This window comes from Pantherophis guttatus, chromosome 4, assembly GCF_059756535.1.
Source record: "Pantherophis guttatus breed Tessera chromosome 4, ASM5975653v1, whole genome shotgun sequence".
Lineage (NCBI taxonomy): Eukaryota > Metazoa > Chordata > Lepidosauria > Squamata > Colubridae > Pantherophis > Pantherophis guttatus.
The window spans coordinates 79,797,948-79,823,711 of record NC_142066.1 but is presented as its reverse complement, the minus strand read 5'-3'; the positions used below and the strand labels follow the sequence as shown (position 1 = coordinate 79,823,711).

Genomic DNA, 25,764 nt, shown 5'->3' with positions numbered 1-25,764 from the left:
GCCTGATTCGCCAGTTGCGGCCCTTTCTTGATCGGGATTCCTTGTGCACAGTCACTCACGCCCTCGTCACCTCTCGCCTTGACTACTGCAATGCTCTCTACATAGGGCTCCCCTTGAAGAGCACCCAGAGGCTCCAGCTGGTCCAGAATGCAGCAGCGCGGGTAGTGATGGGAGCAACATGGCGCTCCCATGTAACACCACTCCTGCGCGAGCTGCACTGGCTCCCGGTGGTCTTCCGGGTGCGCTTCAAGGTGTTGGTTATCACCTTTAAAGCGCTCCATGGCATTGGGCCTAGCTATCTCCGAGACCGCCTGCTGCTACCGATGTCCTCCCATCGACCCGTGCGCTCCCACAGAGAGGGCCTCCTCAGGGTGCCATCAGCCAAACAATGTAGGCTGGTGGCCCCCAGGGGGAGGGCCTTCTCTGTGGGGGCTCCCACCCTCTGGAATCAGTTGCCCCCGGAGATAAGAAGAATCCAGGACCTCAATGCCTTCCGTCGTTCCCTGAAAACCTATCTTTTTCAACAAGCCGGGTTGGCTTAAGAAGAAATTTTTAAAATTTTTAAATTCTTTTAATTAGTCTGTGATTCTTAACTTTCGGGCCAAAATTTATATATATTTTTAAATGTTTTAATATTTGTATTCTATGCTTTTTATCTTGGCTGTACACCGCCCTGAGTCCTCAGGGAGAAGGGCGGTATATAAATTGGAAATTAAATTAAATTAAATTAAATTAATGTTAGGACGGCTTGCATTGTTTGCATCATTGGGGCTGTGGTGGATTTTTCCATTTTTAATGACCCTTCGGTCGATCTTTGATTTGAGGGAGACACCATTGTTATTGTTGGGTTTGATGCAGTTTTCTTCCCTGCTTTTAGAGTAGTAGTGGTGAGACTAGTCATTTCTTTCAGTATTTTACTTTGCTCTCCCAAGATCTTGTAAATATTTTTCCACACTATCATCCACTGTTAATTGCCTATTTTTCCTTGTTATTATTATTTCTCGTGGTTATTTTTAATATCACAATAAGGAAATACCAATATAATACCAACCAGGTATCTGTTATCTATATATTCTATATTACTATATTCTATGCCACTATATTCTATACTAAATTAATCAAGCTATCTTAAGTCACTAAGCAGTTCTATCTGTGTCTCAAACTCAAACTCAAAACTAACAATTAGGGTTAAAATACCTATTGGCAATCATGTAGATCTATACCTCAAGTTAAGTCAATCTTCTCGGTCTCAATTAATATTATAATAAATCCGATAAATAATAATTAATAATAATAATTAATAGTAATTAACAATTAACTTAATTACTTCTTAATTACTTCACAATTAATTACTTAATCACTTATTCGCTAAGGCATTAAAAAAGAATACACAAAGTATATTAAGATTCAAACAGCCATTTCTTAAAGGTGTAAGTCATGTGTCCTCTCCCGAGCCTTCTTTCAGATGCAACTTTTAACTCCTCCCAAGTCTCTTATGTCTGTCAAAAAAAAGGAAAAAAGAGAAAAAAAGAAGAAAAAAGGAATATATAATTCCTTAGATCGGTGTTCTCCTTCTATACACTTTAGATTCCCCTCAAGGTTCTTTAAATCCTGTTCAAAAGAAATCAATTCAGTTAAGGCAAACAAGTCCTTACTTTCCAGTTCAAACGATCTTCTTATCTGCTTCTCTTGCTATTAAATCACGACAATGTCAGTCCTCACTTTTTCTCCTCCTTTCGATCCCGTTCCTATCCTCTTCTGTTTCTCTACAGCATCAACTCTCTCACCTTCTTCTCCTTCAATTTCTTTTGAAACCTCAGTTCTCATCAGCATTGGTAACCGTGCCTCCACTTCTCAAAGTCCACTCTTCTTCTCGTTGCCCTCTTAGCAGTTAAGTCTATTATGCTGATTCATTTTCCATCTGCCAAATCACTGCTTATTCTCTCACTAGAAATCTTCTTCTAACTCAAAAAGACCAGACTCAATTCCTTAAAGCAATCTTTGATCCTGTGATGTTGCAAATATACACTTACAATGACACCGCCTGCTTCAAAAACCTTCTCCTTCCTGTACTTATCAGCTTATTGCAGCCTCGAGTCTGCCATTACAAGCTGTCAGACACATTCGCATTGGATCGACAGAGGTTTCCGTTCATGCCGCGAGTGATCACTTTCACTTCGCCACACTCTGGACTCTCTCTCTAGTCCGCAATGCCCTCCAGGCTTTTTGCGCCTCGAAAGGTCCCCAAAACGCGAAAAATCCGGGTTTGAAAAACAGAGATTGTTCTCCTTCCCCCACCACGCTGCGAATCGCCAATCGGAAGTCCATATTTTCAATTCTTAAACATCCCTATATTTTGTCATTTCTTCATATTGACTTAAATAATTCATTATTAACATTCTATTACTTCATCAATTATTTATGTTCTTATCTCTTATTTTGAAAGTAATCCATTTATCATAAATTCACCAATTAGTTAAACATATTCAATAAAAAATCAATTAAGTATCCATTTTACTCTAGCACCCCTAAATTTAAACTCATACAACATAATACAATACCTAATTATTTTCTTAGAATCTCTTGTTCCAATCTCAAATAATTTTTCTTTATCAACTGTTCCAAATAATATACTTCAACATTTTTATAAAAATCAATTAATTATATCTAATTAATTCATAGTCCAATATCATTTCAGCTTTCTTTTCTTATTTAGTTAAATTCCAAATATGTTATTAAGAATATTCCAGTTATTACAGTCCCCTTCATTAATTAAAAATGTTCCAATTATTGACTTCTGATTTGACGTTGTGGCGAGACAACCAGGAAAATAGCGGGCTCTGAGGAGTCCCACGAAAAACTCAACTGCTGAACTGCCGCCGATGGGTCTTTGGACCAGAACCATCCTGCAGGGATGGGGTAGGAAGAGAGGTGCCTTGGACAACCAAGAGGAACAGGCAAGTTTCTTGGAGGTTTGAGGGAACTCTCTGATCGGCGGTGAAGGGCGGCAGCCATGGCGGCTGCCACGAAGTTGGGACAAACCGAACTAAGAGATGAGCAGGAGGAAAGAGGAAAAGAATGGAGCTCTTTGAAGCCAGGTGAGTGACACCAACCTAGGCTGGAAACAACACTAGAGCAATTATCGTTACTTGTAAGACCCCTAGCCTTAAAACAGCGGCTGTGGATTTGAGGGGCATGGAAGATTTTGAAAAATAACTTCAGGAGGGAAAGATCCGCTAGAAATTTATTTTGGTATAGATTCAATTGGAACAATTAAACATTGAGGCATGCTGAAAAGACTGGAAAAAATTCTCAAATTAGAATTGGACTATTGATAGTATTGATATTGGAGGGAAGGAAATCTTTCAACAAAAATTAATTAAAGAAGTTTTTGTAGATTATTACACTAAATTATATGCTAAAGATGACATGCAGAATGGATTTATAGAAAAATATTTAGAAAATAAAAGAGTTACAAAAATTACCAATCAACAAAAGGAGAGAATGAATTATCCTATAACAGCTGAGGAGATTATTGCCGCAATTAAACAATTGAAAACAGCTAAAGCTCCTGGAATGGATGGTTTAACTGCAGTGTACTACAAAACTTTGCAAGCAGAAATGGTTGAACATCTTAGAGATTTATTTTGTAACATACAACAAGGGTGTAAAATACCCCCATCATGGAAAACGGCTTACATTTCTTTGATACCAAAAGAGCAAACAGGTCCTAAAAAAACCTGAGAATTTTAGACCAATATCTCTTCTGAACAATGACTATAAAATATATGCAAAAGTATTAGCCAACAGGTTGATGCCAGTTATCCAAGAGGTGATTCATGGTGACCAAGCGGGATTTATAGAAGGCAGATATATGAAGGACAATGTAAGGCAAGTCATAGATTTATTGGAATATCTTGAGAAGAATAAACAGATCCCTGCAGTGCTGGTTTTTCTGGATGCGGAGAAGGCCTTTGATAGAGTGGATTGGAATTTTCTCTTAAAGACTTTAAAAAAGATGGACTTTGGGGATCAATTTATACAGGCGGTTTCAGCAATTTATCAAGAACCAAAGGCAAAGATTATTATTAATGGAAGTTTAACAACAGATTTTAATATTGAGAAAGGAACAAGACAAGGTTGTCCGTTATCCCCATTGTTATTTATTTTAACACTAGAAGTCTTGTTGAATACAATACGGGACTCGAGTACCTTGAAAGGAATAGTGATAAGGCAAGAGGACTACAGAATAAGGGCATTTGCAGATGATCTGGTTGTTACCCTAACACAGCCGCTGGAATCAATAATCCAGATGAAAGACATTATAAAAGTATAGTATCAGGATTTAAACTGAACCAGAAAAAAACTAAGATGATAGTTAAAAATATGACACAAGATCGTAAACACGAACTTGAAAGGAGGGCAGGTTTTGAGATTGTACCAAAGGTTAAATATCTAGGAGTTCAGGTTGCAGAATCAAATATGAAATTGTTTCAAAATAACTATGAGGTGCTGTGGCGAGATGTACAGAAAGATATGCAGACTTGGAAAAAACTGCAGCTGTCTTTACTTGGAAGAATAGCAGCAGTTAAGATGAACATTTTGCCAAGATTTCTTTTTTTGTTTCAAATGATTCCGGTGCTTAAAAGTGATAAACAATTGAAAGAATGGCAAAGTGGACTGAATAAGTTTGTCTGGAACAAGAAAAAAACGAGAGTGAAATTGAAAATTATGCAAGATGTTCCAGAAAGAGGAGGTCTTAAACTTCCAAACCTACAGTTATATTATGAAGCAACGGCTTTGACTCAAGCAAGCAATTGGTTTGGAAGGAAAAAGACCGGAATATTGAATATAGAAAGCTTCGATCTTGAATTTGGTTGGCATGCTTACTTATTTTATGAAAACAAAGTGGATAAAGTATTTAAAAGCCATATACTCAGAGACTCTTTGATGAGAGTTTGGAAGAAGCATCGACTCAAATGGGATTACAAAATACCGCTATGACTGGATCTTGGTCATATTATGTGGAATACAAATATAATGTCACTCGGGGGGGGTTTATATAAAGAAGTTCTTTTTACAGATGCGGGCAGATGGCAACTGAAGACATTAGAAACACTGTTGGATGAAGGGATTAATCTAACTTGGTTACAGTATAATCAACTTCAACTGAGATGGAAAGAGTATAATGTTGCATGAGGAAGAATTGGTTAGACATATAAAAGAGAAAGGTCCAATGCATATTAAAAGGCTTTATAATGTTTTGTTAGAAAAGGATTCAGAAACTGAATTGGTTAAAGACTGCATGATTAAGTGGGCACAAAATTTTGCAGAACCAGTGATGTTGGAAACATGGGAAAAAATATGGGTTCAGAATGTTAAATTTACACAGTCGCAGAATTTGAGGGAAATTTTTTATAAAATGTTTTATAGATGGCATTTAGATCCTAAGAAATTGTCATGCATGTACCCTAATGTTCAACCAAAATGTTGGAGATGTGATTGCTTAGATGCTACATATTATCATGTGTGGTGGACTTGTAAGAAAGTGAAGGCTTTTTGGATAAAAATTTGGTGGGTTATGCAGAATGTTTTGAAGAAAAAAATTCAGTTTTCTCCACAATTGTTTTTATTGGGTATAGTTAAGGGTTTTACATTGGGTGAAACAAAGTTGATATTGTATATGATAACAGCAGCGAGATTACTGATAGGTCAATATTGGAAAAATGAAGCTATGCCCACTATCGAGGAATGGACTTTGAAGATGGCCAGCTTTGCAGAGATGGCGAAGATTTCAGCATATCTAAAAGATCGCTCACAAGAGACTTATGAATGGGAGTGGAAAAAGTGGATAGATTATGTGCAGAACAAATATCAAACTAGGAAGTATCAAATAGCTTTTAACTAAAAGTATTATATAAAGATAGTAATATTTGAATTTTGTGAAGATGAAAAAATATATTGGGGTGGAGGGGTTCAAGTTTTATAAAAAGGGGATTTTGATTTGGATTATATTCTGTGGAAGTCCGGGGGGAGGGGTGGGTTAGGGGGGGTTAGGGAGGGTTAGGGGGGTTGGGGAGGGTTAGGGAGGTTAGGGAGGGATGGGGGGGGGGGAAATGGGGAGAAAATGTAATTGTAAAACTTTTTCAATTAAAAAAAAAAAAAAGAATTGGACTTAAGTTTTGGAACACTCTGAAATTAGAAATAATAGCCGTGGGATTTTGGTGCTAGAGGTCTTTTCTTTGTCTACAGACGGCTTCTTTGGTGGAAAGAAAGAGGAAATACAACAGAACTTTTATAATTACTACTAATTGGCACATGAACAAAAGAAAATGGTGCCGGAACGAAAAAAGGAAAGTTGATGTACTATGCATGGAATAGAAGTAACAAAAAGAACTAAAATGACACATGGAGAATTAAATTTGGGAATACTGAATTTGAAATGGAATATATGTTGTTAGACAAGGAAATGAAGAAATAAAATATACACGGTTGGGAAAAAAGAATATAAAAATAGTTTGATTAAAAATGAAAATGTAATGTTTAGATGAATATTAATTATAAAAAGGAGGTGTTTATAGATGTATAAGGATGGGAAATAAAATAATGTGATTAAAATAGAAAAATAAAGTAAAGATGGATAGTATTAATAAAAAAGAATGAATATGAATCCAAAAAAATTTATTGATTTATATGGAGATAAGTTTGATGTAAGAATTAAGTCTCAATGTTTAATTGCAGACAAAGCTAAGAATGACAACATGATTAAAAATGAATAATTAATGTATAGATGGAAGGTAAAATAAAATAGGAGAATACACAGACATAAACAGTAAAATTAAGAATATGCTTAATGAATATGCTGGAAACAGCCAAAACAATGAAGATGTGTTGTTGTTGGGTTTTGTTTTTTTTGGGGGGGGGGGGTGATAGTAAAATAAAGATGAATATGTTGGGAAACAGCCAATTAATATGAATATCTGGAAACAGCCAAAATAATAGATGATTATGCTGGGAAACAGCCAAATAATAAATGAATATGCTGGAAAACAGCCAAAAGAAGATGATAAACTGGAATTGATGGTAATAATAAAATGATTATGTTGGGATTAGAATTAAAAATAAAGGTGAATATGTTGATATGAATATTAAAATGAAGATGATAAGATTGTAATAGTAAAATGATTCTGTGTAAAACGAAGAGTGTAATGTGTGATAAGCTTAAGAAATATAGATGCAAGTTAAAAAAGATTAGGATTTAAAGATTTAATGTAATGGGTCTTAGGCTATGGGTATATAGATAGAATTTTAGGGTAATAATTGTAATTAAATATTGAGTTGGGTTATTTGGGAATTAAGATTCGTGGTGATACGATAGAAAGGTAAATGTTTAGATTAAGATATTATAATTGGGGAAAAAAATTTTGTTTTGGTTTTTATTTTAAAAGATGTAATGGTGGAGATTTGGGAAAGAGTTGACAAAGAGGGGTAAGCTATTGTACCTATTCATGACCGGATCAAAGCTCAGTTCTTAAAAGATGTATTTTATGTTTATGTTGTTAAAAATAATTTTAAAAAATTCAAAAAAAAATATGTTCCAATTATTACATTCATCATACATCCATATAGTTTAAAATCACTTCATTAAAAATACAATTTCATCTTTTCTCTAGTATTCATTTCATTTACCTCATATTCCTCTTCCATTTCTTTTTCCCTTTCTATCTTTATATTTTCTTTTCTTTTTCTTTCCTCTTCTTTTCTTTTGTATTTTAAAATCCCGAATTCTCTTTTCCCTTTTTCTTATCTTCCCACTATTAATCCCAATATAATCATTTTGTTTTTTAAGATCATAAACTCTTCTATTTTGCTGTGTCTTTCCCATTCTTTTCCATCCCTTTCCCCTTTTTCTTATATTCTCACTGATAATCCCAGTGTAATCATTTATGTTTTTTATATTCTTTCTATTCCACCCTCTTTTCTTTCGTTTCTTTCCCCTTTTTCTGTTTCTTCCATTGTTAATCCCAATGTAATTTTTAAAGTTCTCCTTTTTATTACTACTACCCACATAATCATTTAATTTTCCACAGTCAGTTTCCTTATCTTTGTCTTCTTCTTTATTGACAGTCTCTTTTTCTTGCTTCTCATTAGTTATTTCTTTGTCAGCTTGAATGTATCCTAAGTCAATTTTCTGATCATCAAGTTTCAATTTTCCATGCAAGATTGTGGTCTTTTCCCTTATTTCCATTTTCAATGATAAGTACATCGTTTTCATCATTTCCTTAAGTTCCTTACCATTTTGTTCTTTCTAGGTTGATATTATTCCAATTGAAGTTAATTGTAATCCTCTTTTGTTTTTTTCCTCAAAGCCAAAACACTTGTGAACAAAGAAAGCCTCCTTAAAAATTTTCACATGCTGTTATCCCTTTCAAAGTCCAAGGTTTTTTTTCCCAAAACAAAGATTCAGTATTGTAATATTTTTTTCTCTTCTGAAGATGGCTCTTTACAGTCCACTATTACAAGCACCAAACTTGGAAAGTATCCATTTTGTTTGCAGTCTGCTTTAAACAGTTTTTACTTTTTTCTTCTTCTTTTTCACCTTTATATGTGCCAAATCAATTTAAAATTCAGTCCAGATTTACATAGTCCAAATTCCATGTTACCTTCCAATTTAGTTTCAATTTAAAGTCATTAACCGGTCCTTTCTATTACAGGTTCTTCATTCTTTAATCCTCCTCTCTTTAAAGTTCCCAAATTTAAAGAAGGATCTTTTTGGGTTCTTAATTCTTCTAATTTATATTTTTAAAGTTCTCCAAATACTTAGGTCCAAAAAAAATAAAACAATTTTCTGATCGGGTTTTGTCACTTTGTAACTTCTGCCTTAATCTTCTTCTTCCGTCCTTTTTCACGCCTATTAGTTGCTGTAATAATGCCAGGACTTTTTCAATTATTTTGAAAATCCTCTTTTTTTTTCTTTCTGCCTATGAGTTAGATGTCACTCACTTGGCATCAATATTCTGCTTAATTCTCCACTCCTGCATAGTACTTAGTCCGGTTACCCCAGCTTACTGCCAGTCGTAATGGCTGCCGCCCCGCCCCCCCACTGCAGAGTCAGAGACAATTTCCTCTGACCTCTGATCTGTTCCAAAGACCCCTCTGCAGCGGTTTGTCAGCCCAGGATTTCATGGGACTCATCAGAGCCCGCTAATCCCTGACTGTCTCGCTGTGACACTTCTCGTCGAATCCCCCAAGATTATCATCATATTTGTCAGGTATCAAAAGGACTTTTGGCATTGGAAAGTGTTGCTGGAGCAGCAGCAATTGCAGGGTCTTGAGCCAAAAGTACTACCAAAGCTACTGGTAAATTCTGGTCCTGGCTAGATGGTTCATCATTTGGGTAAACTGATCCTTCTAGGCACAACTTGGTTTTGAATCTACAATAAAAAAATTGGCAATCTGATCCATGATTAATTGAGACTGGAACTTTTCCACACCTTTTTGAATCAAGAGCCATTTTACTGTTTGTTTGTGACACTAGTCCCTTGCTTACAAAATAGCTTTTTTGGATCTGAAAATCAAAAATTTTAGTCTCGTTAGCCTGAATATCACCATTTTCAATATTCTTGACAAAAGCTGCAACATGAAACATATAAAAGAAAAGCTACAATTGTTAACAAGAAATTCCTGAGGGCTGCCCATTTCAGCAGCATAGCAAGGCAGTTTGTTTACCTGATCTTGAGGGTCCATTTTGGTCATCATTCTATCTTCCAGTAAGTTAAAGGTGAGTACTTGCAAAACATAAAGTTGATGTGCCATTTCATTATTAATGGCCCTTTGAGCTCTAATAACATACTGAAAATAAAAGAAAGAGCAAAAGAATCAGGAGAACTTTCATTTAATGTATTGATCAGCAACATTCTATCCAGCTTTACTGACAGTGGAAACAAAAATAATAAATATTAGAAATGAATCAGGTTGATATGAAAGTTGGATTGTTAGATATTTTGCTATTGATGTAATTTTACATCATAATATAAGATGAACGTTGTAAATTTCTCTTTGTTCTTACAAAAAGACAAAATAATCTGTAAAAAATGTGTGCAATTAAAAAATATGCTTCCAAAATGAAGGATTAATATTCAGGACAAACTTTTGTTATGTGAAGATCAACACATTTCTCATGGTATACAATTTGTTAATAAACTTTATTTTTTATCTGATCTTTTAAACATATTTCTCCTCTTTTTCCTTTAACATTTTCCCCCCCTTCCTTTGTAGTGCTGGCCTAATTTGTGATTCACTGTATCATGTATAAATCCTGCTTAAATTCAATAAAACTCCAGTTACCCTGCCTGAATAGATAATAAAAAGAAATTACCAAGCAACTGAAAGAACAAAACATAATGTTAGTGAGCTGGATTTGAATAGGGTCACAAAGCTACAATATTGTCAGTGCTGCTGAACAGAGAAATGTGAATTAATTCAGTTCTGGTCCTAAACATCAGAATATTATGCATGTGTTACAAGGATAACATGTAATTTAGAAAAATCAAAAAAGCTAAAATACTTACTTGTAAAATGATTCCCCGAAGTTGTTTCTGTGCTAAAATATTTGCCATTTCCTGATTTTGGAAAAAAAAAAAAAAAGGAATAACTTAGTTTAAGAACACTGTATAATCTTGGAATACAGATTTGCAAATTTATGATGTACATCATCCAGAATCACTTATTGAATATATGGTTAGGGGACTGGGAAAACTCATTTGTCACCAAAGGCAAAGATATCCATATATTTTATAGGTTATATGCTTCGTTTGGCAAACATTTTATTTCTTAATAATATAGTATGTGAATGATGTATAACTTCTTACTTTGCTTTTATGGAAATCGGTAACTTACTGAATCTTCCCTGCCCTATCTCCCAAGGAAAGGCTAAAATTTCCAACAACTTTTACAAAAAGGGCAGCCCAAAAGAAAACAAACTATTCTGTATATACTTGACAGATGAAATATATCTGTAATTCAGGGTAGAGTATCAATTGCAACAAAACATACTTTCCTGTATAAAGATCAAGCTACAATTGTCTCATTCATGCAACTAACAATTTGTGTTTTCTTTTCACTGATGTGATTGGATGATAGCAATTCATTCTTAGAGAAACAAACTCACCTGCCTCCTGTCATCAGGTGCTTTAAAGAAAAGTGCATTTATCACAGCAATGGTATATGTTTGAATTTCTTGATCAGCCCTGCATTGAATACAATTTTAAAACAGTAAGAATAGTATATGATATTCAATTAGAGCTACAGGAAATCATGATTGTATAGTCAATTATTTAGACTACTGAAATATGCTCTAGAGCAGGGGTGTCAAACTCGTGGCCTGGATGCATCACGTGCTGGCCACACCCACCTCCATTCCCAAAGGGGGAAATAGTTGTGATATGTCACATGACAATGTGTCATCATGAGTTTGATACACCTGCTCTAGAGGGATCACCTGAAACTTCACAAGGTGCAAAATGCAGTATTCCAGGTAACCATTGACAATTAGCAATGGGTTCATTAATTTCATGAATACTGTGGCCCCTTTACTGGTTCCCTATTTGCTTTGTTGTAGCTGATCTGATTACTTGCAGAGCTGTTATTTTTCCACTAGAGTAAGCCTGACGGATGGATGGATGGATGGATGGAAGGAAGGAAGGAAGGAAGGAAGGAAGGAAGGAAGGAAGGAAGGAAGGAAGGGGAAAGGGAAGACTTCTTTTTTACAAGAGGTGGCATGAATATGTAACATTCTTTGCAGGCTGATGATCAAATTTATCACTGACCAATGTGCAAATAGAAGCAATAGGCTCTAATGAGATATGAGAATAACTATGAAAGATAGAAAGAAAAGCCACATCCTAGACAATGATCTGATAAATGAACCCAAACCAGAAATGTAATTTGATCTTAGAATTCACTCTCCTAAATTTCTCCTCCTTCCCAAAAGTAGTGGGGAAGAGAAGCATTTTCAGACAAAATTCTGTTACTGTAAGTACAATGAAAGTGGTACTACTATTCATTTTGGTTTCCTGGTCTTGACTACTCCAGAGAGTTGATACAGCATAATTGTATGCTATATTTTGTGAGGAATCTGTGCTTATTTGGACTGTTAATTTGGATTGTTGAATTAGCCAACAGTCCCATTTTGTTTCATCATTCTGAAATATTTCCATATAATCTTTGAATAAAGATCAGGAAGTACCTGAGAGTACATCCTTGTTATCTACCCTCTATTTACTAGATCATACTGCCCATTGCTGAGGATGCCAGGGATGCTCTATTGCTGATATCTTGCTGATAGGAAGTCGACAATGAATTCTGATTTCCCATTACATCCTAATAATTTTATATGAATCTCTAAAACAAATTTTAAATCAAAAGGTTCATGGAGGAAATAATATAACTTTGATCAGGGGTGTCCAAACTTGATCACTTTAAGATTTATGGACTTTAACACCTGCATTTCCCAGCCAGCCATGTTTGCTGGGGAATTCTGAGAGTTGGTCCATAAGTCTTAAAATGGCCAAGGTTATACACCTCTACCTCTGTTTATATCACATCTCAGCATTGGCTTTGATTTGTAATAGACTTACAAATATTTTTAATTCCTCTGTTTTAAAAATTGAGTTTGCTGTCCAAACATTAAGAATGTTGAATATATTAGAAACAAATAAATTTAAAACTAGGAGCCAGCATAGGTTTGTTAAAAACAGATCATGCCAAACCAATCTTATTTCATTCTTTCACAAAGTGACTAACAGCAAAATGCTGTGGACATAGTAGACTTAGACTTCAGCAAGGCATTTGATAAATTACACCACAACTTACTTCTTGGTAAGCTATAAAACGTAAGATAGACAGCTGTCAGATAGATTTGTAACTGGTTGAAAACTGTACTCAATGAGTAATCCTTAATGGTACATCTACATGGAGGGAAGTAACCAGTGGGGTATCACAAGATTCCATTAGACTCAGTACTCTTCAATATTTTCATAAATGACGGAATATTTTCATAGATGAGGGAATAGAAGGGGAATTCATCAAATTTGCAGATGAAATAAGCTGGCAGGAATAGCCAACACCCCAGAAGACAAGTTTAGGATCCAAAAAGGTTTTGACAGATTTGAACAATGGGCCCTATCCAAAAAAAAAATGAAATTTAATGTGGAAAAAAGCAAGGTTTTACATCTAGGCAAAAACCCCTCTAAAAGTACAGATTAGGCAAAACCTGGCTCAAAAACACTAACTGCGAGAGGAACCTTCAAATCCTACTGGAAGATCACTTAAACATGAGCCAGTAGTGTGTGGCAGCAGCCCAAAAAGCTAATACAATCCTTGGTTGTAATAAGCAGAGGCATAGAATCAGAATCACGTGAAGTATTGGTACTGCTTTATAAATTCTTAACAAGACCACACCTGGAATACTTTATCCAGTTTTGATCATATTACGAAAAAGATGTTGAGACTTTGGAAAAAGTTCAGAGAAGAGCAACTACGTTGATTAAAGGCCTGGAGACAAAAACATATGAGGAACTGTAGCAGGAACTGGGTATGGCTAGTTTAGAAAAAAGAAGAACTAGGGGTGACATGATAGCAGTATTCCAGTATTTGAGGGTCTGCCACAAAGAAGAGGAGGTCAACTTATTTTCCAAAGCACCAGAAGACAAGACAAGAAACCATTGATGGAAACTAATCAAGGAGAGAAGCAACCTGTAATTGAGCAAAAACTTCCTAACAATGAGGACAATTAATCAGTGGAACAGTTTGCCTTCAGAAGTTGTAGGCGCTTCATCACTGGAGGCTTTTAAGAAAAGACTGGACAGCCATCTGTCTGAAATGGTACAGAGCAGGAATGTCAAACTCAAGGCCCACAGGCTGGATACAGCCCATGGGGTGCTTAGATCTGGCCCGTGGTGCCAGCCTGGAAGTAGCAAAGGACTGGCCTGCAGTGCCTCTGCTAGTGAAAATGGGGCGTGGGGGGGGGAAACACAGCCCCTCCATGCCCCATTTTTCGCCTGGACAGCCTCCTGCAGCAATGCCGGCCAAAATGAGGCACGGGGGGGGGGCATGTGCAGCCTCCCCATAGTCCGTTTTTGGCCTGGACTGCCGCCTGAAAAATCCTTACCCTCACTAATCTGCTTTCCAGCTCCTTTCTATGGCATGCAGGGCAACAAAATAAGACCATGGGACTACCAGTAAAAAAAAAAAAAGTTCAATCAGACCTTCTAACTTTGTGAGATTCCCTCCCCCCACCCCCAAAGTTGGAAAGTCTGATTCTACTTTCTTTTAACTGGTAGTCCCATGGTCTTTTGTGCCCTGCACGCAGGAGAACAGAACTGGAAAGTAGGTTAGTGAGGGAATTGTGGTTGTTCTGAGGTGGGGGTGAGGATTTTGCATTTTGACTACTTTGGGATGATGTGGGTGTGCAATTTTTGCATTATGATTGCTCTGGGTGGGGTTCTTGGTTAGGATTTTGCATTATGATTGCTCTGGGGTGGGGTGGGGTGAGGATTTTGCATTATGATTGCTCTGGGGTGTGGTGGGGTGAGGATTTTGCATTATGATTGCTCTGGGGTGTGGTGGGGTGAGGATTTTGCATTACGATTGCTCTGGGGTGAGGTGGGAGTGAGGATTTTGCAGAAGGCTGTCCAGATCAAAAATGGGCCACGGGGGAGCCATGCTCCATTTTGGTCAGCAGAAGGTAGAGAATCACAAACTTTAAGTAAGAACCAGTAAAAGAGGAATGGAAAAATCCCTATCTGTAGATCAGCGTTTCTCAGCAAGTTTAAGATGGGCAGACTTCATGCTGCCTGGGGAATTATGGGAATTATGGGAATTGAAGTCCATGCACTTTAAAGTTGCCAAAGTTGAGAAGCATGGGTCTACACTAGAGTTTAGGATTTTCCATTCCTGTTTTATTTAGAGTTTGGTGCAATTAAATAAATCAGTTGTGGGTTCCTTAACAAATAGTGATTAAAGCGATATGAACCATTACTGGACTTTTTATGAGAAACTGAAATTAAACGTTGATCTGGGGCTTTGATGATTAGATATTGGAATATTGAAATAATATAGACAAATGTTAATCTTAGAGTAAGAGTTTGATATATTTTTTACTTATATTTGTACCAAAGAAAGTTGGAAGTCATTCTTTTTCAGTTTTCCTTCTTTTCTTCTTTCTTTCTTATACTTTTACTCTTTTTCTTTCCTGATTCTTTTCTTTTTTCAAATCTGTTTTTTATTTGTTAGCTTAGCTTTATATATTTTTTAATGTATGAATGATCAAAGACTCAGCCATTATAATTCTACATTGCTTATTTACAGAAATCATATCAAAATTTAGAATGAAATCCACTGGGAGCCATCTCATATAAGACAGGTTCTGAGTCCCTCTAACCAAAAAGTGTTTATCGAAAGAAGAGAATATTTGTAGCTCAGGATTCAATTGAGGGGTCCTTGGTGCTCTCTGAGCTTGATGGTTTTCTTGCAGATGTTTCATTATCAAATTAGGTAACATCATCAGTAGTAGAAGGGAGTGGAATTTGCTCTTATTTTCATATACTAGTGGCTTACCCTGTCAATGTTGATCAGTTGCTTCACAAAAAGCATTTTCATTGGTGCCGAGCAGTGGTGAAATCTAAAATTTATTATTACCGGTTCTGTGGGCATGGCTTGGGGGGGGGGGGGGGTTAATGTAACTGGGTGGGCGTGACCAACTTTTTTTTTAATTTTTAAAACCATTTTTTACATGTAAAACCATGTAAAAAAATGCTTTCAAAAGGCTCTGACGATCCCAGCTGAGTTGCAGGATCGTCAGAGGGTTTTAAAAAAACCCTCTGCCGATCAGGCAACTCAGCTGGGATCATCAGAACTTGGATCGTCAGAACCATTTAAAAGAAAAAAACTTTTTTTCTTTTAAATGGCTCTGACGATCCAAGCTGAGTTGCCTGATCAACAGGCAACTCAGCTGGGTTCGTCAGAGGCATTTAAAAGAAAAAAGCCTCTGATGATCACGCGGCTCAGCTGGGCATGGGGGGTGGGGTCAGGGATTTTTGCTACCGGTTCTCCGAACTGCCTGCCGCCATCACTACCTATTCGCCCGAGCCGGTCCGAACCAGGAGCATTTCACCCCTGGTACCGAGTCTCTACAGCTCCAGGCAGAGAAGAGCTATTCTGCACCCCTCCCTCAATGTTGTTTAAAATGCAGAGTTTCCCAGCATTCCTTTAGGAACCTCCAACATGCAAACTGTGGTTACTCATCCTAAAATGAATCCTCTTTACCTGGAGCTTCAAAATTTGCTGTTGCTGGAAAGGTGTGTAGCTAAAAGTCAGTCTACATTTAGTCTACATTTAGTCTGAGTTCGGGGATATTTCTTCATAACAAACAAAAGTGTATTTTCTGTGCAGTTCACACCCCTTGCTCATTGGATCTGGATGTCACAAAGCAAAGCCCACATTTTGTAATTAACCCCTCCGCCCTGTTTTGGCTGGCAGAGTGCTGCAGGAGAATGCTGTCACACCCACCTTGGCCATGCCCCCCTGACCACCACCCCAGCCATCCACCCCTCAGCCCTATGAGGTCAAACATATCCCTGATGCGGCCCTCAATGAAATCGAGTTTGACACCCCTGGTAGAGTCTCCTGCTTGAGCAGGGGGTTTGACTAGAAGACCTCCAAGATCCCTTCCAGCTCTATTCTGACTGAATTTAATAAAGTGCATGGCGACACCAGCAAGAAGAATGTCTACGGTGGAAAATTGATATTAGTCAGACTTTCCCCCCAATCAACCATCTAGTCTTTTTTATCAGCATTTAATTCTTCATGTAAAAAAAAAAAAACACTTTATATTTTAATTGCTAATCATTCATTTAAAAATAAAGGGAGGAGCTGCATCTTTATTAAATTTTGATTCTTTTGAAGAGTTTTAAGACAGTTTATATGTTTTTATACTAGTACCTGTATTTGTTTCTAATCTGAAGTTTTCCAAGCCTAAAACAAGAAAGAAATTAAAAGAAAACCACAGAAAACTTACCCTTGTAGATGTGGAATTAATTGCCCAATTGTTATCTCTTGTGCCACTTTCTGATACAGATCATGACCATTCAGTACCATTGATTCTAAAATGGCTAATGATCTTTGTAGTATAGCAATATCGTTTTGGAACTTGCTCACATAACTTGCAATCTATGAATAAATCACAATTTTTCTGTAAATCCAGTGTGAAAGTAAATCCTCCAATAAAATCAATAGAATTTGAACATAATATTAATATACTGATTATCCAATTGTGATAGCAGACTACTCATGTTTGAAGGCATAACCCATAAACATTTCAAGTGGAGGAGTATCTACTATTCCTCTGCAACAGCCATCCTCATAACTGTTTTCCTCCACTTATTGCAGCACACTTGGCTAGGAAATAGCCAAGTGTGCTGCAATAACTCTGCAGGAATACTCAGCGTTAACACACTGTAAAATGACTATGATAATTGCCTGCATGGGCATCTTAGATGTCATGAAACAGCTACTATAATAGAAATTGAAAAGGGCACTGGATAGGGAAATTTAGTTCAATCCCATCATAATCTGTTTCTCAAAGTAGTTGCTGCATTAAGGGAGAATCCTGTGAAGATAATCTCAAATTGTGAGGGAAATCTATCTGTGACAAAATCTTTTAACCTTATGTCTGTACTTGGGCACCCATGAATATATATCTCATATCTATATCAACCCTAGTTTAATACTGTACCAATTATATATTTTATATTCTCCATGGCTATATTCCAGGATTTCACTGTTTCCACTGTTTCTCCAAATGCATATGGAAAAAAAGTTTCCCTTCAGTGCAGCGCAGTTCCAATATCATTCAGAATTTGTATTATATGTTTGTGAGCTTACATTCATAACCTCATTTTACCCTCATGAACACTCTATGAATAATTTAAGTACAGATTTCTGCACAAGTTCATCCAACAAATATCATGTAGGCCTTGAATGTAAGTCAAAACTTGGATGCAAACTTATAATTATAGCAGTACCACTAATCAAACTAGTTTTTAATATCTACGAAATGCAACCAAGTAGAAATCATATATTGGTTTGATTCATATATCATACTAGGTTGTAAAAGAGTCTGGGTTTGGTTTAACATACTGCATGAATCTGGTTACAGTATTAGAAGCAATAAACCATAGCATTACATGCTGTATGAATCAAACTAATTATGGTTTATACATTAGATGATGATTAAGCAAGCTACAATTTAGCACAATGTGTAAACCCAATTATTTATCGATTTATTTTGTATGTGCCACCCATTCTTTACTTTATATGTAAATGAGACAGACACAAATATAAAATGAGGCTGTTCCCATACCAATTTGGATATCAGTAAATAAACATAAACTTTACCTTTTTTATGAAAGCCACAGAGAAAGTATCCCAAGATACAATTCCATGATCCATCAGCTCAACAAATGCTGTCAATGTATACGATAACATGTCTCCAAAGCTGAAACACACATAAGCCATAGTAGTAATGGAGGGACCACAAGAGGGAAATACGAAGCTTTGGGGTGAGGAAATATGAAGCAAAACTATGCAAAAGAGTAGAAGCAGAATAAAATGAAGGCTGTAGAGCAAAGAAGCATCAAAATAATGTTATATGGAAATCAACAGTCTACTAATGAGAAGAAATTGAGACTCTTTAATAGAAAAAGGCTATACACCACATTCATTCTTCTCCATTAAAAGACATACGTAAGGTGAAAAAAAAATTTCAGTAAAGTTGTAAAAGTTTGGGCAACCAGCATCTATTTCTGAAATAGATCAGTGGTCTATCCCGTACCTCACATGAATGCCATCTACCTTCCAGCCTAATCTATGAATAAATCTTAAATCAAGGCTAGACTTCAGCATTAACTAGATCTTTAAAACCACTTTTAAACTTTTAAATAAAATACCTAATTATAGTGATATCTTGGTACTCATTGTTAATTGGCTCTGGGAAGTGTGATAAATACCAAAAAGGATGAATATCAAACAAATTTTTTCCATAAGGAATAATGTAGGGACTTCCAGCTGACATCGCGAGATCAGACACAGAGAGTAGGTCTCTGTGCTCCCATGCAGAGTTCTCCCCATTGGTGGGTTTCAAAAGGAGCCAAAGCCACCTTGGAGGGGCGGTGAAGCAAAGAGGGACGTCCTGCGAGGTCTTGGAGAGTCGCAGCTCTCCTGCTTGACCCGGGGCTTACTTTCCCTCTCAGCCACAATGAGAAGAGACAGCCTAAGATGGCTGCCATGAAGCTAGGACAGCCGATGACCACCTAAGTTTGGAGCTGGAGTGGACTTTGGTGAATAGTGTGGATCTGGGTGAGAGGATTTTCTTTACCCAAAAGTTAACCCCAAAAGAAAAATAGGATTTACTCAGAACTATTGAAAGCGGCAATCAGACACTTTGAGAAAATTACCAGGCTGGAAGGAAAGGATTAAAGAGAGGAAAAAAACTTTTTTTGCTTTAAAAATGCAGAAAATTGGACTTTCAAATTGGGAAGACATGACATTGGGAAGACAATTTAAAATAAAATATTGGAATTATGGATTTAAAAATTAACATTGGTTTTATAATTTAATTACAATTTAAAATAATTAAAATCAGATTTTTAGTAATAATTAAAATTAACCTAAGAGCGCTGCCTGCTGATGAAAGGAAAATATACAAACCTGGGAATACCCATTTAAAGGACTGTGAAAATATTTACTGGACTATATACATATACTGTATGACCACTGGAGATTTAAATGTGAGAACAAGGAAGACATTTAATTAAAGTGACCCCTGAATGTTAAGCTATATGACTGAATCTAGAAAGGTGATTCAAAGAAGCTTGGATAACCCCCTGGACTATATAAATGGACCTGACTGACTATTCATGGAACATAAAGAACTGTGATCAGTGGATACTTTGAAGAGTAACCTCATGTTGGACCAAATGGTTTTTGAGCTATTGACTAAAAATGGAATTTATTAAAACAAGATAAGATACAACAGAAGGAGCAAACAAGCAGAATTTTGATCGAGATGGATTTGATGTTTCAAAGCATAAAGGATATTATACAGAAAGAGGATAAGGCGATGATGGAATTAATGGATGGTATAGATCAAAAACTGGAAAACAGCATACAAACGACAATGAGTAATGAATAACATGCCCAGGAAAGGAAGGAGCTAGCAGAAGAAATAGAGGGAAAAACAGAATTGAGGAATCAATGGAAAGAAGATAATGAGTAGTCTTAATAAAATTAATAATGTTTGATTAATCAAACCAGGGGGAAAATATTTTAAGAGATCTGAAAAGAAAACAGGAGGAGCAGGAAGATACTTTGGGAAGGGGTTGGGGCTGATAACTTTAAAGGTAGACAGTGGAAAAGGGTAGGGATGAGAGAAACACTTAGATTGACTAGACAGGATGTAGACGCAGATACAGACAGAGACAAATATTTAAGAGAAGAATATGGGAGGCAAGTTTAAAAAAGAATAAGAATTAAAATGTTGATGCAGGCAAGAGATGATGGATAGAAGGCGGATAGGAAAAAAAAGAAAGAAAAGAAGAAAGAAAAAAATCTTTTTCTTTCATTTTCTTTCCTTTTTTTATAATGGTGGCATAAGGAGAAATTAGAAAAGGCAAGCTTAAACAATATTGTAATTGGTAAACGCTGAGCAATTAAATAATGAAAAGAACATATTTTAATATAAACGTGTATTAATACTAGAATCATAAAGATTGGATGAAAGCAAGAATATGAATAGAATTATTTTGTATGTTTAAATAATATTGTGATTGGCATTAGAATAATATATTGAAATATTGAATAATGAAATAATGAAGGATAAATAATGACGAATAAAATGATGAAAGAATATATTGCACCATGCCCGCTTCTTTCTCTTTGTGAGCCGTTTTGCAAACAAGGTACAAAGCGGCTCTCAAAGAGAACAAAGAGAACACACCCAGAGCTACCGCTTTCTCACAACAGCCAAGGACGGAAGAGTTCGTTCAGGAGCGACACCGGCAAGGAAGGTGGCTAGATTGGAGGGAGGCATAGCCCAAGCTCTCTGGGATGGGTAAACAAGTGTGGGGAGGTGAAGGGGGGTGGACTCGGGCCCCTGCGTGTTACACCCCCCTCCCAGACTTCACCCACGCCTCAATGCCACCAGCATCTCCCAAAGCTGCCGCTGTTGGAGCCGCGACAGGGACTGGTGCAGCCCAGTAGCACCCATGAGCCATGCTTTCCTCTAAGCGCTGTGGGCGGCAGAGGTAAACAGGTGCTTCTCTCTGTACAGAGCCTTCTGGATGAGACTTGGAGGAAAGAGCAGCTCATGGCTGCTAAATTTCGCTGTCCTGCACTAGCGAAGGGGAAGAAACAGCTAGTGGAGAGGACACACAGCTACTCCAGTCCACGTGTTCTCCAGGGCAGCGTCTCTTTCTCTCCGTTGCTCTTTATGGGAAAGTGTTTGCTGCACCCCACTCCCAGCCTTCACCCACGCCTCCGTGCCACCAGCATCTCCCAAAGCCACCGCCGTTGGAGCCGCGACAGGGATGGGGGCAGCCCAGTAAGCTGGGTGCCCAAAAATGGTGTGGAGGCGTGGGGGAAGGCTGGGAGGGGGGTGCACCACGCAGGAGGCTCCCTGCAGTTCCTTGGCTCATCTGGGCTGCAGCTGAGTCCGCTGCCCTGAGCTGGCAGAGTGGGTTGCTCCAGCTGCAACCACAAGGAAGGCCCGTCAGAGGTGAGAAGGGGCACTTTTCGGCCAGGCAGGGCAACAGAGGGAAAGCTGAGATGACCATCGCCACTCCACTGCATCCCTACCTGGATATGGGGCTGGAGTGTCAAAAAAAAAGTTTCAAAAAGTCCCAAAAATTTAGCCACCTTTTTGGTGAGAGTGGCTTTGGGGGGGGGTCATGTGACTGAGTGCGTGAGTGATTCACATTGGCCACGCCCAATCAGTCACGGCCCCCCACCTAGCCACACCCACCAAACTGGTAGTAAAAATTTTTAGAACCCACCACTGCTAAGAGGGTTGTTATTTTGAATATGTAATATTTTTCACATTCTTTAGTAGAAATGTAACATGGAAGCAAAAAGGAACAGGAATGAAAAAGATGTTCCTTGCTTGCCTAATAATGTGTTAGCATAAGCATGAGAATGGTTATTTTTACATTCATTGCTCTGGCTTCCAATTAGTATCACAGAACAATAAAAAGAGATTGCTTTTACCTGTAAAGTTGTTTATGATTTAACTCCTAATTACCTCCAAAATGATACCCTTTGAGTGGAACTGAATTGTCTGGTCTTTTTTTCAGAGTTTCTGCATTCTAAAGATGGGGTGCAGAGAAAAGGTAATATTTTCTGTTGTGGTTCTGTCCCTTACTGCTATTCCATATTATAAAATCCCCAGCAGTCTTCTTGCAGTTGGGCAGTATATAAAATTTGTAAGTGAGTAAATAAGTAAATAAACTGCTTCAAGAAAGATTGAACCAATTCATAGGAGCAGCAACTAAGATTGCCAGTGACTATACACCATAGCAACAAAACCTATTCTGAAATTCATGCCAAATTTCAGAATTGAAATCTATCAGGCCACTGGAAAACAACCCAAAGAAATTGTGAAGTAGGATATAACTTTTCAGGATCATTGCTATGGCAACAGAGAAAAGACAGGTGAATGTAATAGCCATAGCTTGAAACTTTTTTCCAATATTATTTTTAGTTCTCTCATATTAAATATAGTTTGGTGATGGTTTAAATAAATAAGAACATTTCATTTTTCTCTCACTAGATGTCATTGTAGTACCAGAAAAATTTGAGGGTCAGTGAAGAAATTTGTACCAAATACCAAAATTATAAGAAGATAGCTTCAATGATTTGCTCTCAAGTCCAGTGTGAGCTATTTAATTTAAAGTGGCTCCCAAAGTTCTCCCATTACCTAGTATCTTTTATATTGGAAAATTTCTTTTTCAAGATTTATCATCAAATTTTCTTCTGAAAATTGGGGTGAACAGTATAAAAGATCTTACTTTTGCACAGGAAAGGTGTACATCTTGAAATATACTCAGCTTCAACTCAGATCAGCTTTATTACATATTTCATATAGAACAAGGTTTTTATATTATCATACACATTTAAATGAAGTCAGCTTTGAAGCTTGTTACTGGACAAATGCCAACTATGCATACTACTCAGGGGCTCAGCAGTTCAGACTGGTTTTCTGTTGCTTCAATATGAGGTCATCTTGGGAATTTCCCAAGAATGCCCTCATGCATCAGGATTAATATCTCTGGGGAGTTTTAAATATTCCAATTTGTTCATATTGTATTATGTTCTATTTTATTGCCTATTAGTTTAGCAGTAAAGGCAGCTGATCATAATACAAGCTCTTTATTCTATGCACAACATGAATAAACTCTCATGTTCAGTTGTAAAAAAATATGACACAATTCCTATAGAATCTATTTTTTTTCTATGAGCAAGTTAAGATTCATTGAATTTAATATTTAATTTAATTTAATATTTAAATTTATATACCGCCTTCTCCCGAAGGACTCAGGGTGGTGAACAGCCATAGATAAAAAACATAGAATACAAAATTTAAGAACAATTTAAAAATATATTAAGCAATTTGGCCCGACAGTTAAAATCCCCCATTTAAAATTCAAATTAAAATACACCATTGGAGAGTTAGGCCAGCCCGGTTTGATGAAATAAAAAAGTTTTGAGGGCCCGACGGAAAGTATGTAGATCCGGAATCATCCGTATCTCCGAGGGGAGCTTGTTCCAGAGGGCAGGTGCTCCCACAGAGAAAGCTCTCCCCCTGGGGGCCGCCAGTCAACATTGTTTGGCCGACGGCACCCGAAGAAGCCCCTCTCTGTGGGAGCGTACTGGCCGGTGGGAGGCTCTCAGTGGCAGAAGACGGTCTCTAGGTCCTAAGCCATGGAGCACTCTAAAGGTGGTCACCAACACCTTGAATCGCACCCGGAGGACCACTGGGAGCCAGTGCAGCTCATGCAGGAGAGGTGTTACATGGGAGCACCATGATGCTCCCATAATCACCCATGCGGCCACATTCTGGACCAGTTGGAGCCTCCGGGTGCTCTTCAAGAGGAGCCCCATGTAGACAGCGTTACAGTAGTCCAGACGGGAAGTGACGAGAACATGAGTGATCGTGCGCAAAGAGTCCCGATCCAGAAAAGGATGCAACTGGCGAATCAGGCAAACCTGATAGAAAGCCCCCTTGGCCACGGCCGTCACATGTTCTTCTAAAGACAGCCATGCATCCAGGAGGACGCCCAAGTTGTGAGCCCTCTCTGTGGGGGCCAGCGGCTTGCCCCCAATAGTCAGAGATGGCACCAACTGACTATATCGGGACGCCGGGAGCCACAGCCACTCGGTCCTGGATGGGTTGAGCCTGAGTCTGTTTCTCCCCATCCAGATCCGTACGGCCTCCAGACACTGGGCCATCACATCAAGGGCATCATTGGGGTGGTCCGGGGTGGAGATGTACAACTGAGTGTCATCAGCATACTGATGGTACTTCACCCCGAAACCACAGATGATCTCACTCAGTGGCTTCACATAAATGTTGAATAGAAGGAGCGAGAGGACCGACCCCTGCGGCACCCCACATACAAGGCGCCTCGGGGTCGACCTCTGGCCCCCCGTCAACACAAACTGCGACCGGTCAGAGAGGAAGGAGGAGAACCACCGTAGCACGGTGCCCCCCCCAACCCCTCCAACCGGCGCAGCATGATACCATGGTCAATGGTATCAAAAGCTGCTGAGAGATCTAATAGGACCAGGACAGAGGAACAACCCCTGTCCTGAGCCCTCCAGAGATCATCAATCAATGCGACCAATGCCATTTCCATGCTATGCCTAGGTCTGAAGCCCAACTGGAACGGATCGAGATAGACCGCTTCATCCAGATACTGGGAGAACTGTCGCACCACCACACTCTCAACAACCTTCACCACGAAGTTGGAGACTGGACGATAATTTGCTAAAACAGTCGGGTCCAAGGAGGGCTTCTTGAGGAGGGGCCTCACCACTGCCTCTTTCAAGGTGGCGGGAAAGTCACCCTCTCTCAAAGAAGCGTTGACAATCCTTTGGAGCCAGCCTCGTGTAACCTCCCGGGAAGCCAGCACCAACCAGGAGGGACATGGGTCCAATAAACATGTGGCCGCGCTAAGTCTACCCAGAATCCTGTCCACGTCTTCAGGGGTCACCGTGTCAAACTCCTTCCAGATAACACTCTCAAGACCTGTCTCCATCACCCCACCTGCATCTACCCAGTCAGAGTCCAAGCCTTCCCGAATTTGAGCGAATTTGTCATGCAGATACTGCACAAAATCCTCAGCCCTGCCGTCCAAAAGGTCCTCCCGCACTCCCAGATGGAGCAGGGAGCGGGTCACCCTAAACAGGGTGGCCGGGCGGTTTATCTGCAGATGCGATAAGAACGGAAAAATAATTAAACTTTGCCGTTTTTATCGCCACTAGGTAGGTCTTAATATGAGACCTTACCAGTGTTCGGTCGAATTCGGAAAGGCTAGCCCTCCAAGTGTTCTCCAGGCATCTTTTCCGGCGCTTCATCTCCCTCAGCTCCTCTGAGAACCAGGGGGCTAAGTGAGATTGGCACCGGCTCAGAGGCCGCAAAGGCACGACATG

General features: G+C 38.3%; 1 protein-coding gene across 4 annotated transcripts in view; it reads right to left on the bottom strand.

Annotated features, from left to right (window-relative positions):
- Window positions 1-25,764, bottom strand: part of ELMO1 (engulfment and cell motility 1) — a 641,324-nt gene that overhangs the window by 376,130 nt on the left and 239,430 nt on the right. For all 4 annotated transcript variants that reach the window (XM_087892439.1, XM_087892442.1, XM_087892440.1 and 1 more), the window contains exons 8-12: window positions 18,457-18,556; window positions 17,078-17,229; window positions 11,171-11,249; window positions 10,572-10,622; window positions 9,730-9,852 (exon numbers count right to left, since the gene is read on the bottom strand). In XM_087892439.1, the coding sequence (XP_087748565.1) occupies window positions 9,730-9,852; window positions 10,572-10,622; window positions 11,171-11,249; window positions 17,078-17,229; window positions 18,457-18,556 (505 nt within the window). The remainder of the gene's footprint in view (window positions 1-9,729; window positions 9,853-10,571; window positions 10,623-11,170; window positions 11,250-17,077; window positions 17,230-18,456; window positions 18,557-25,764) is intronic.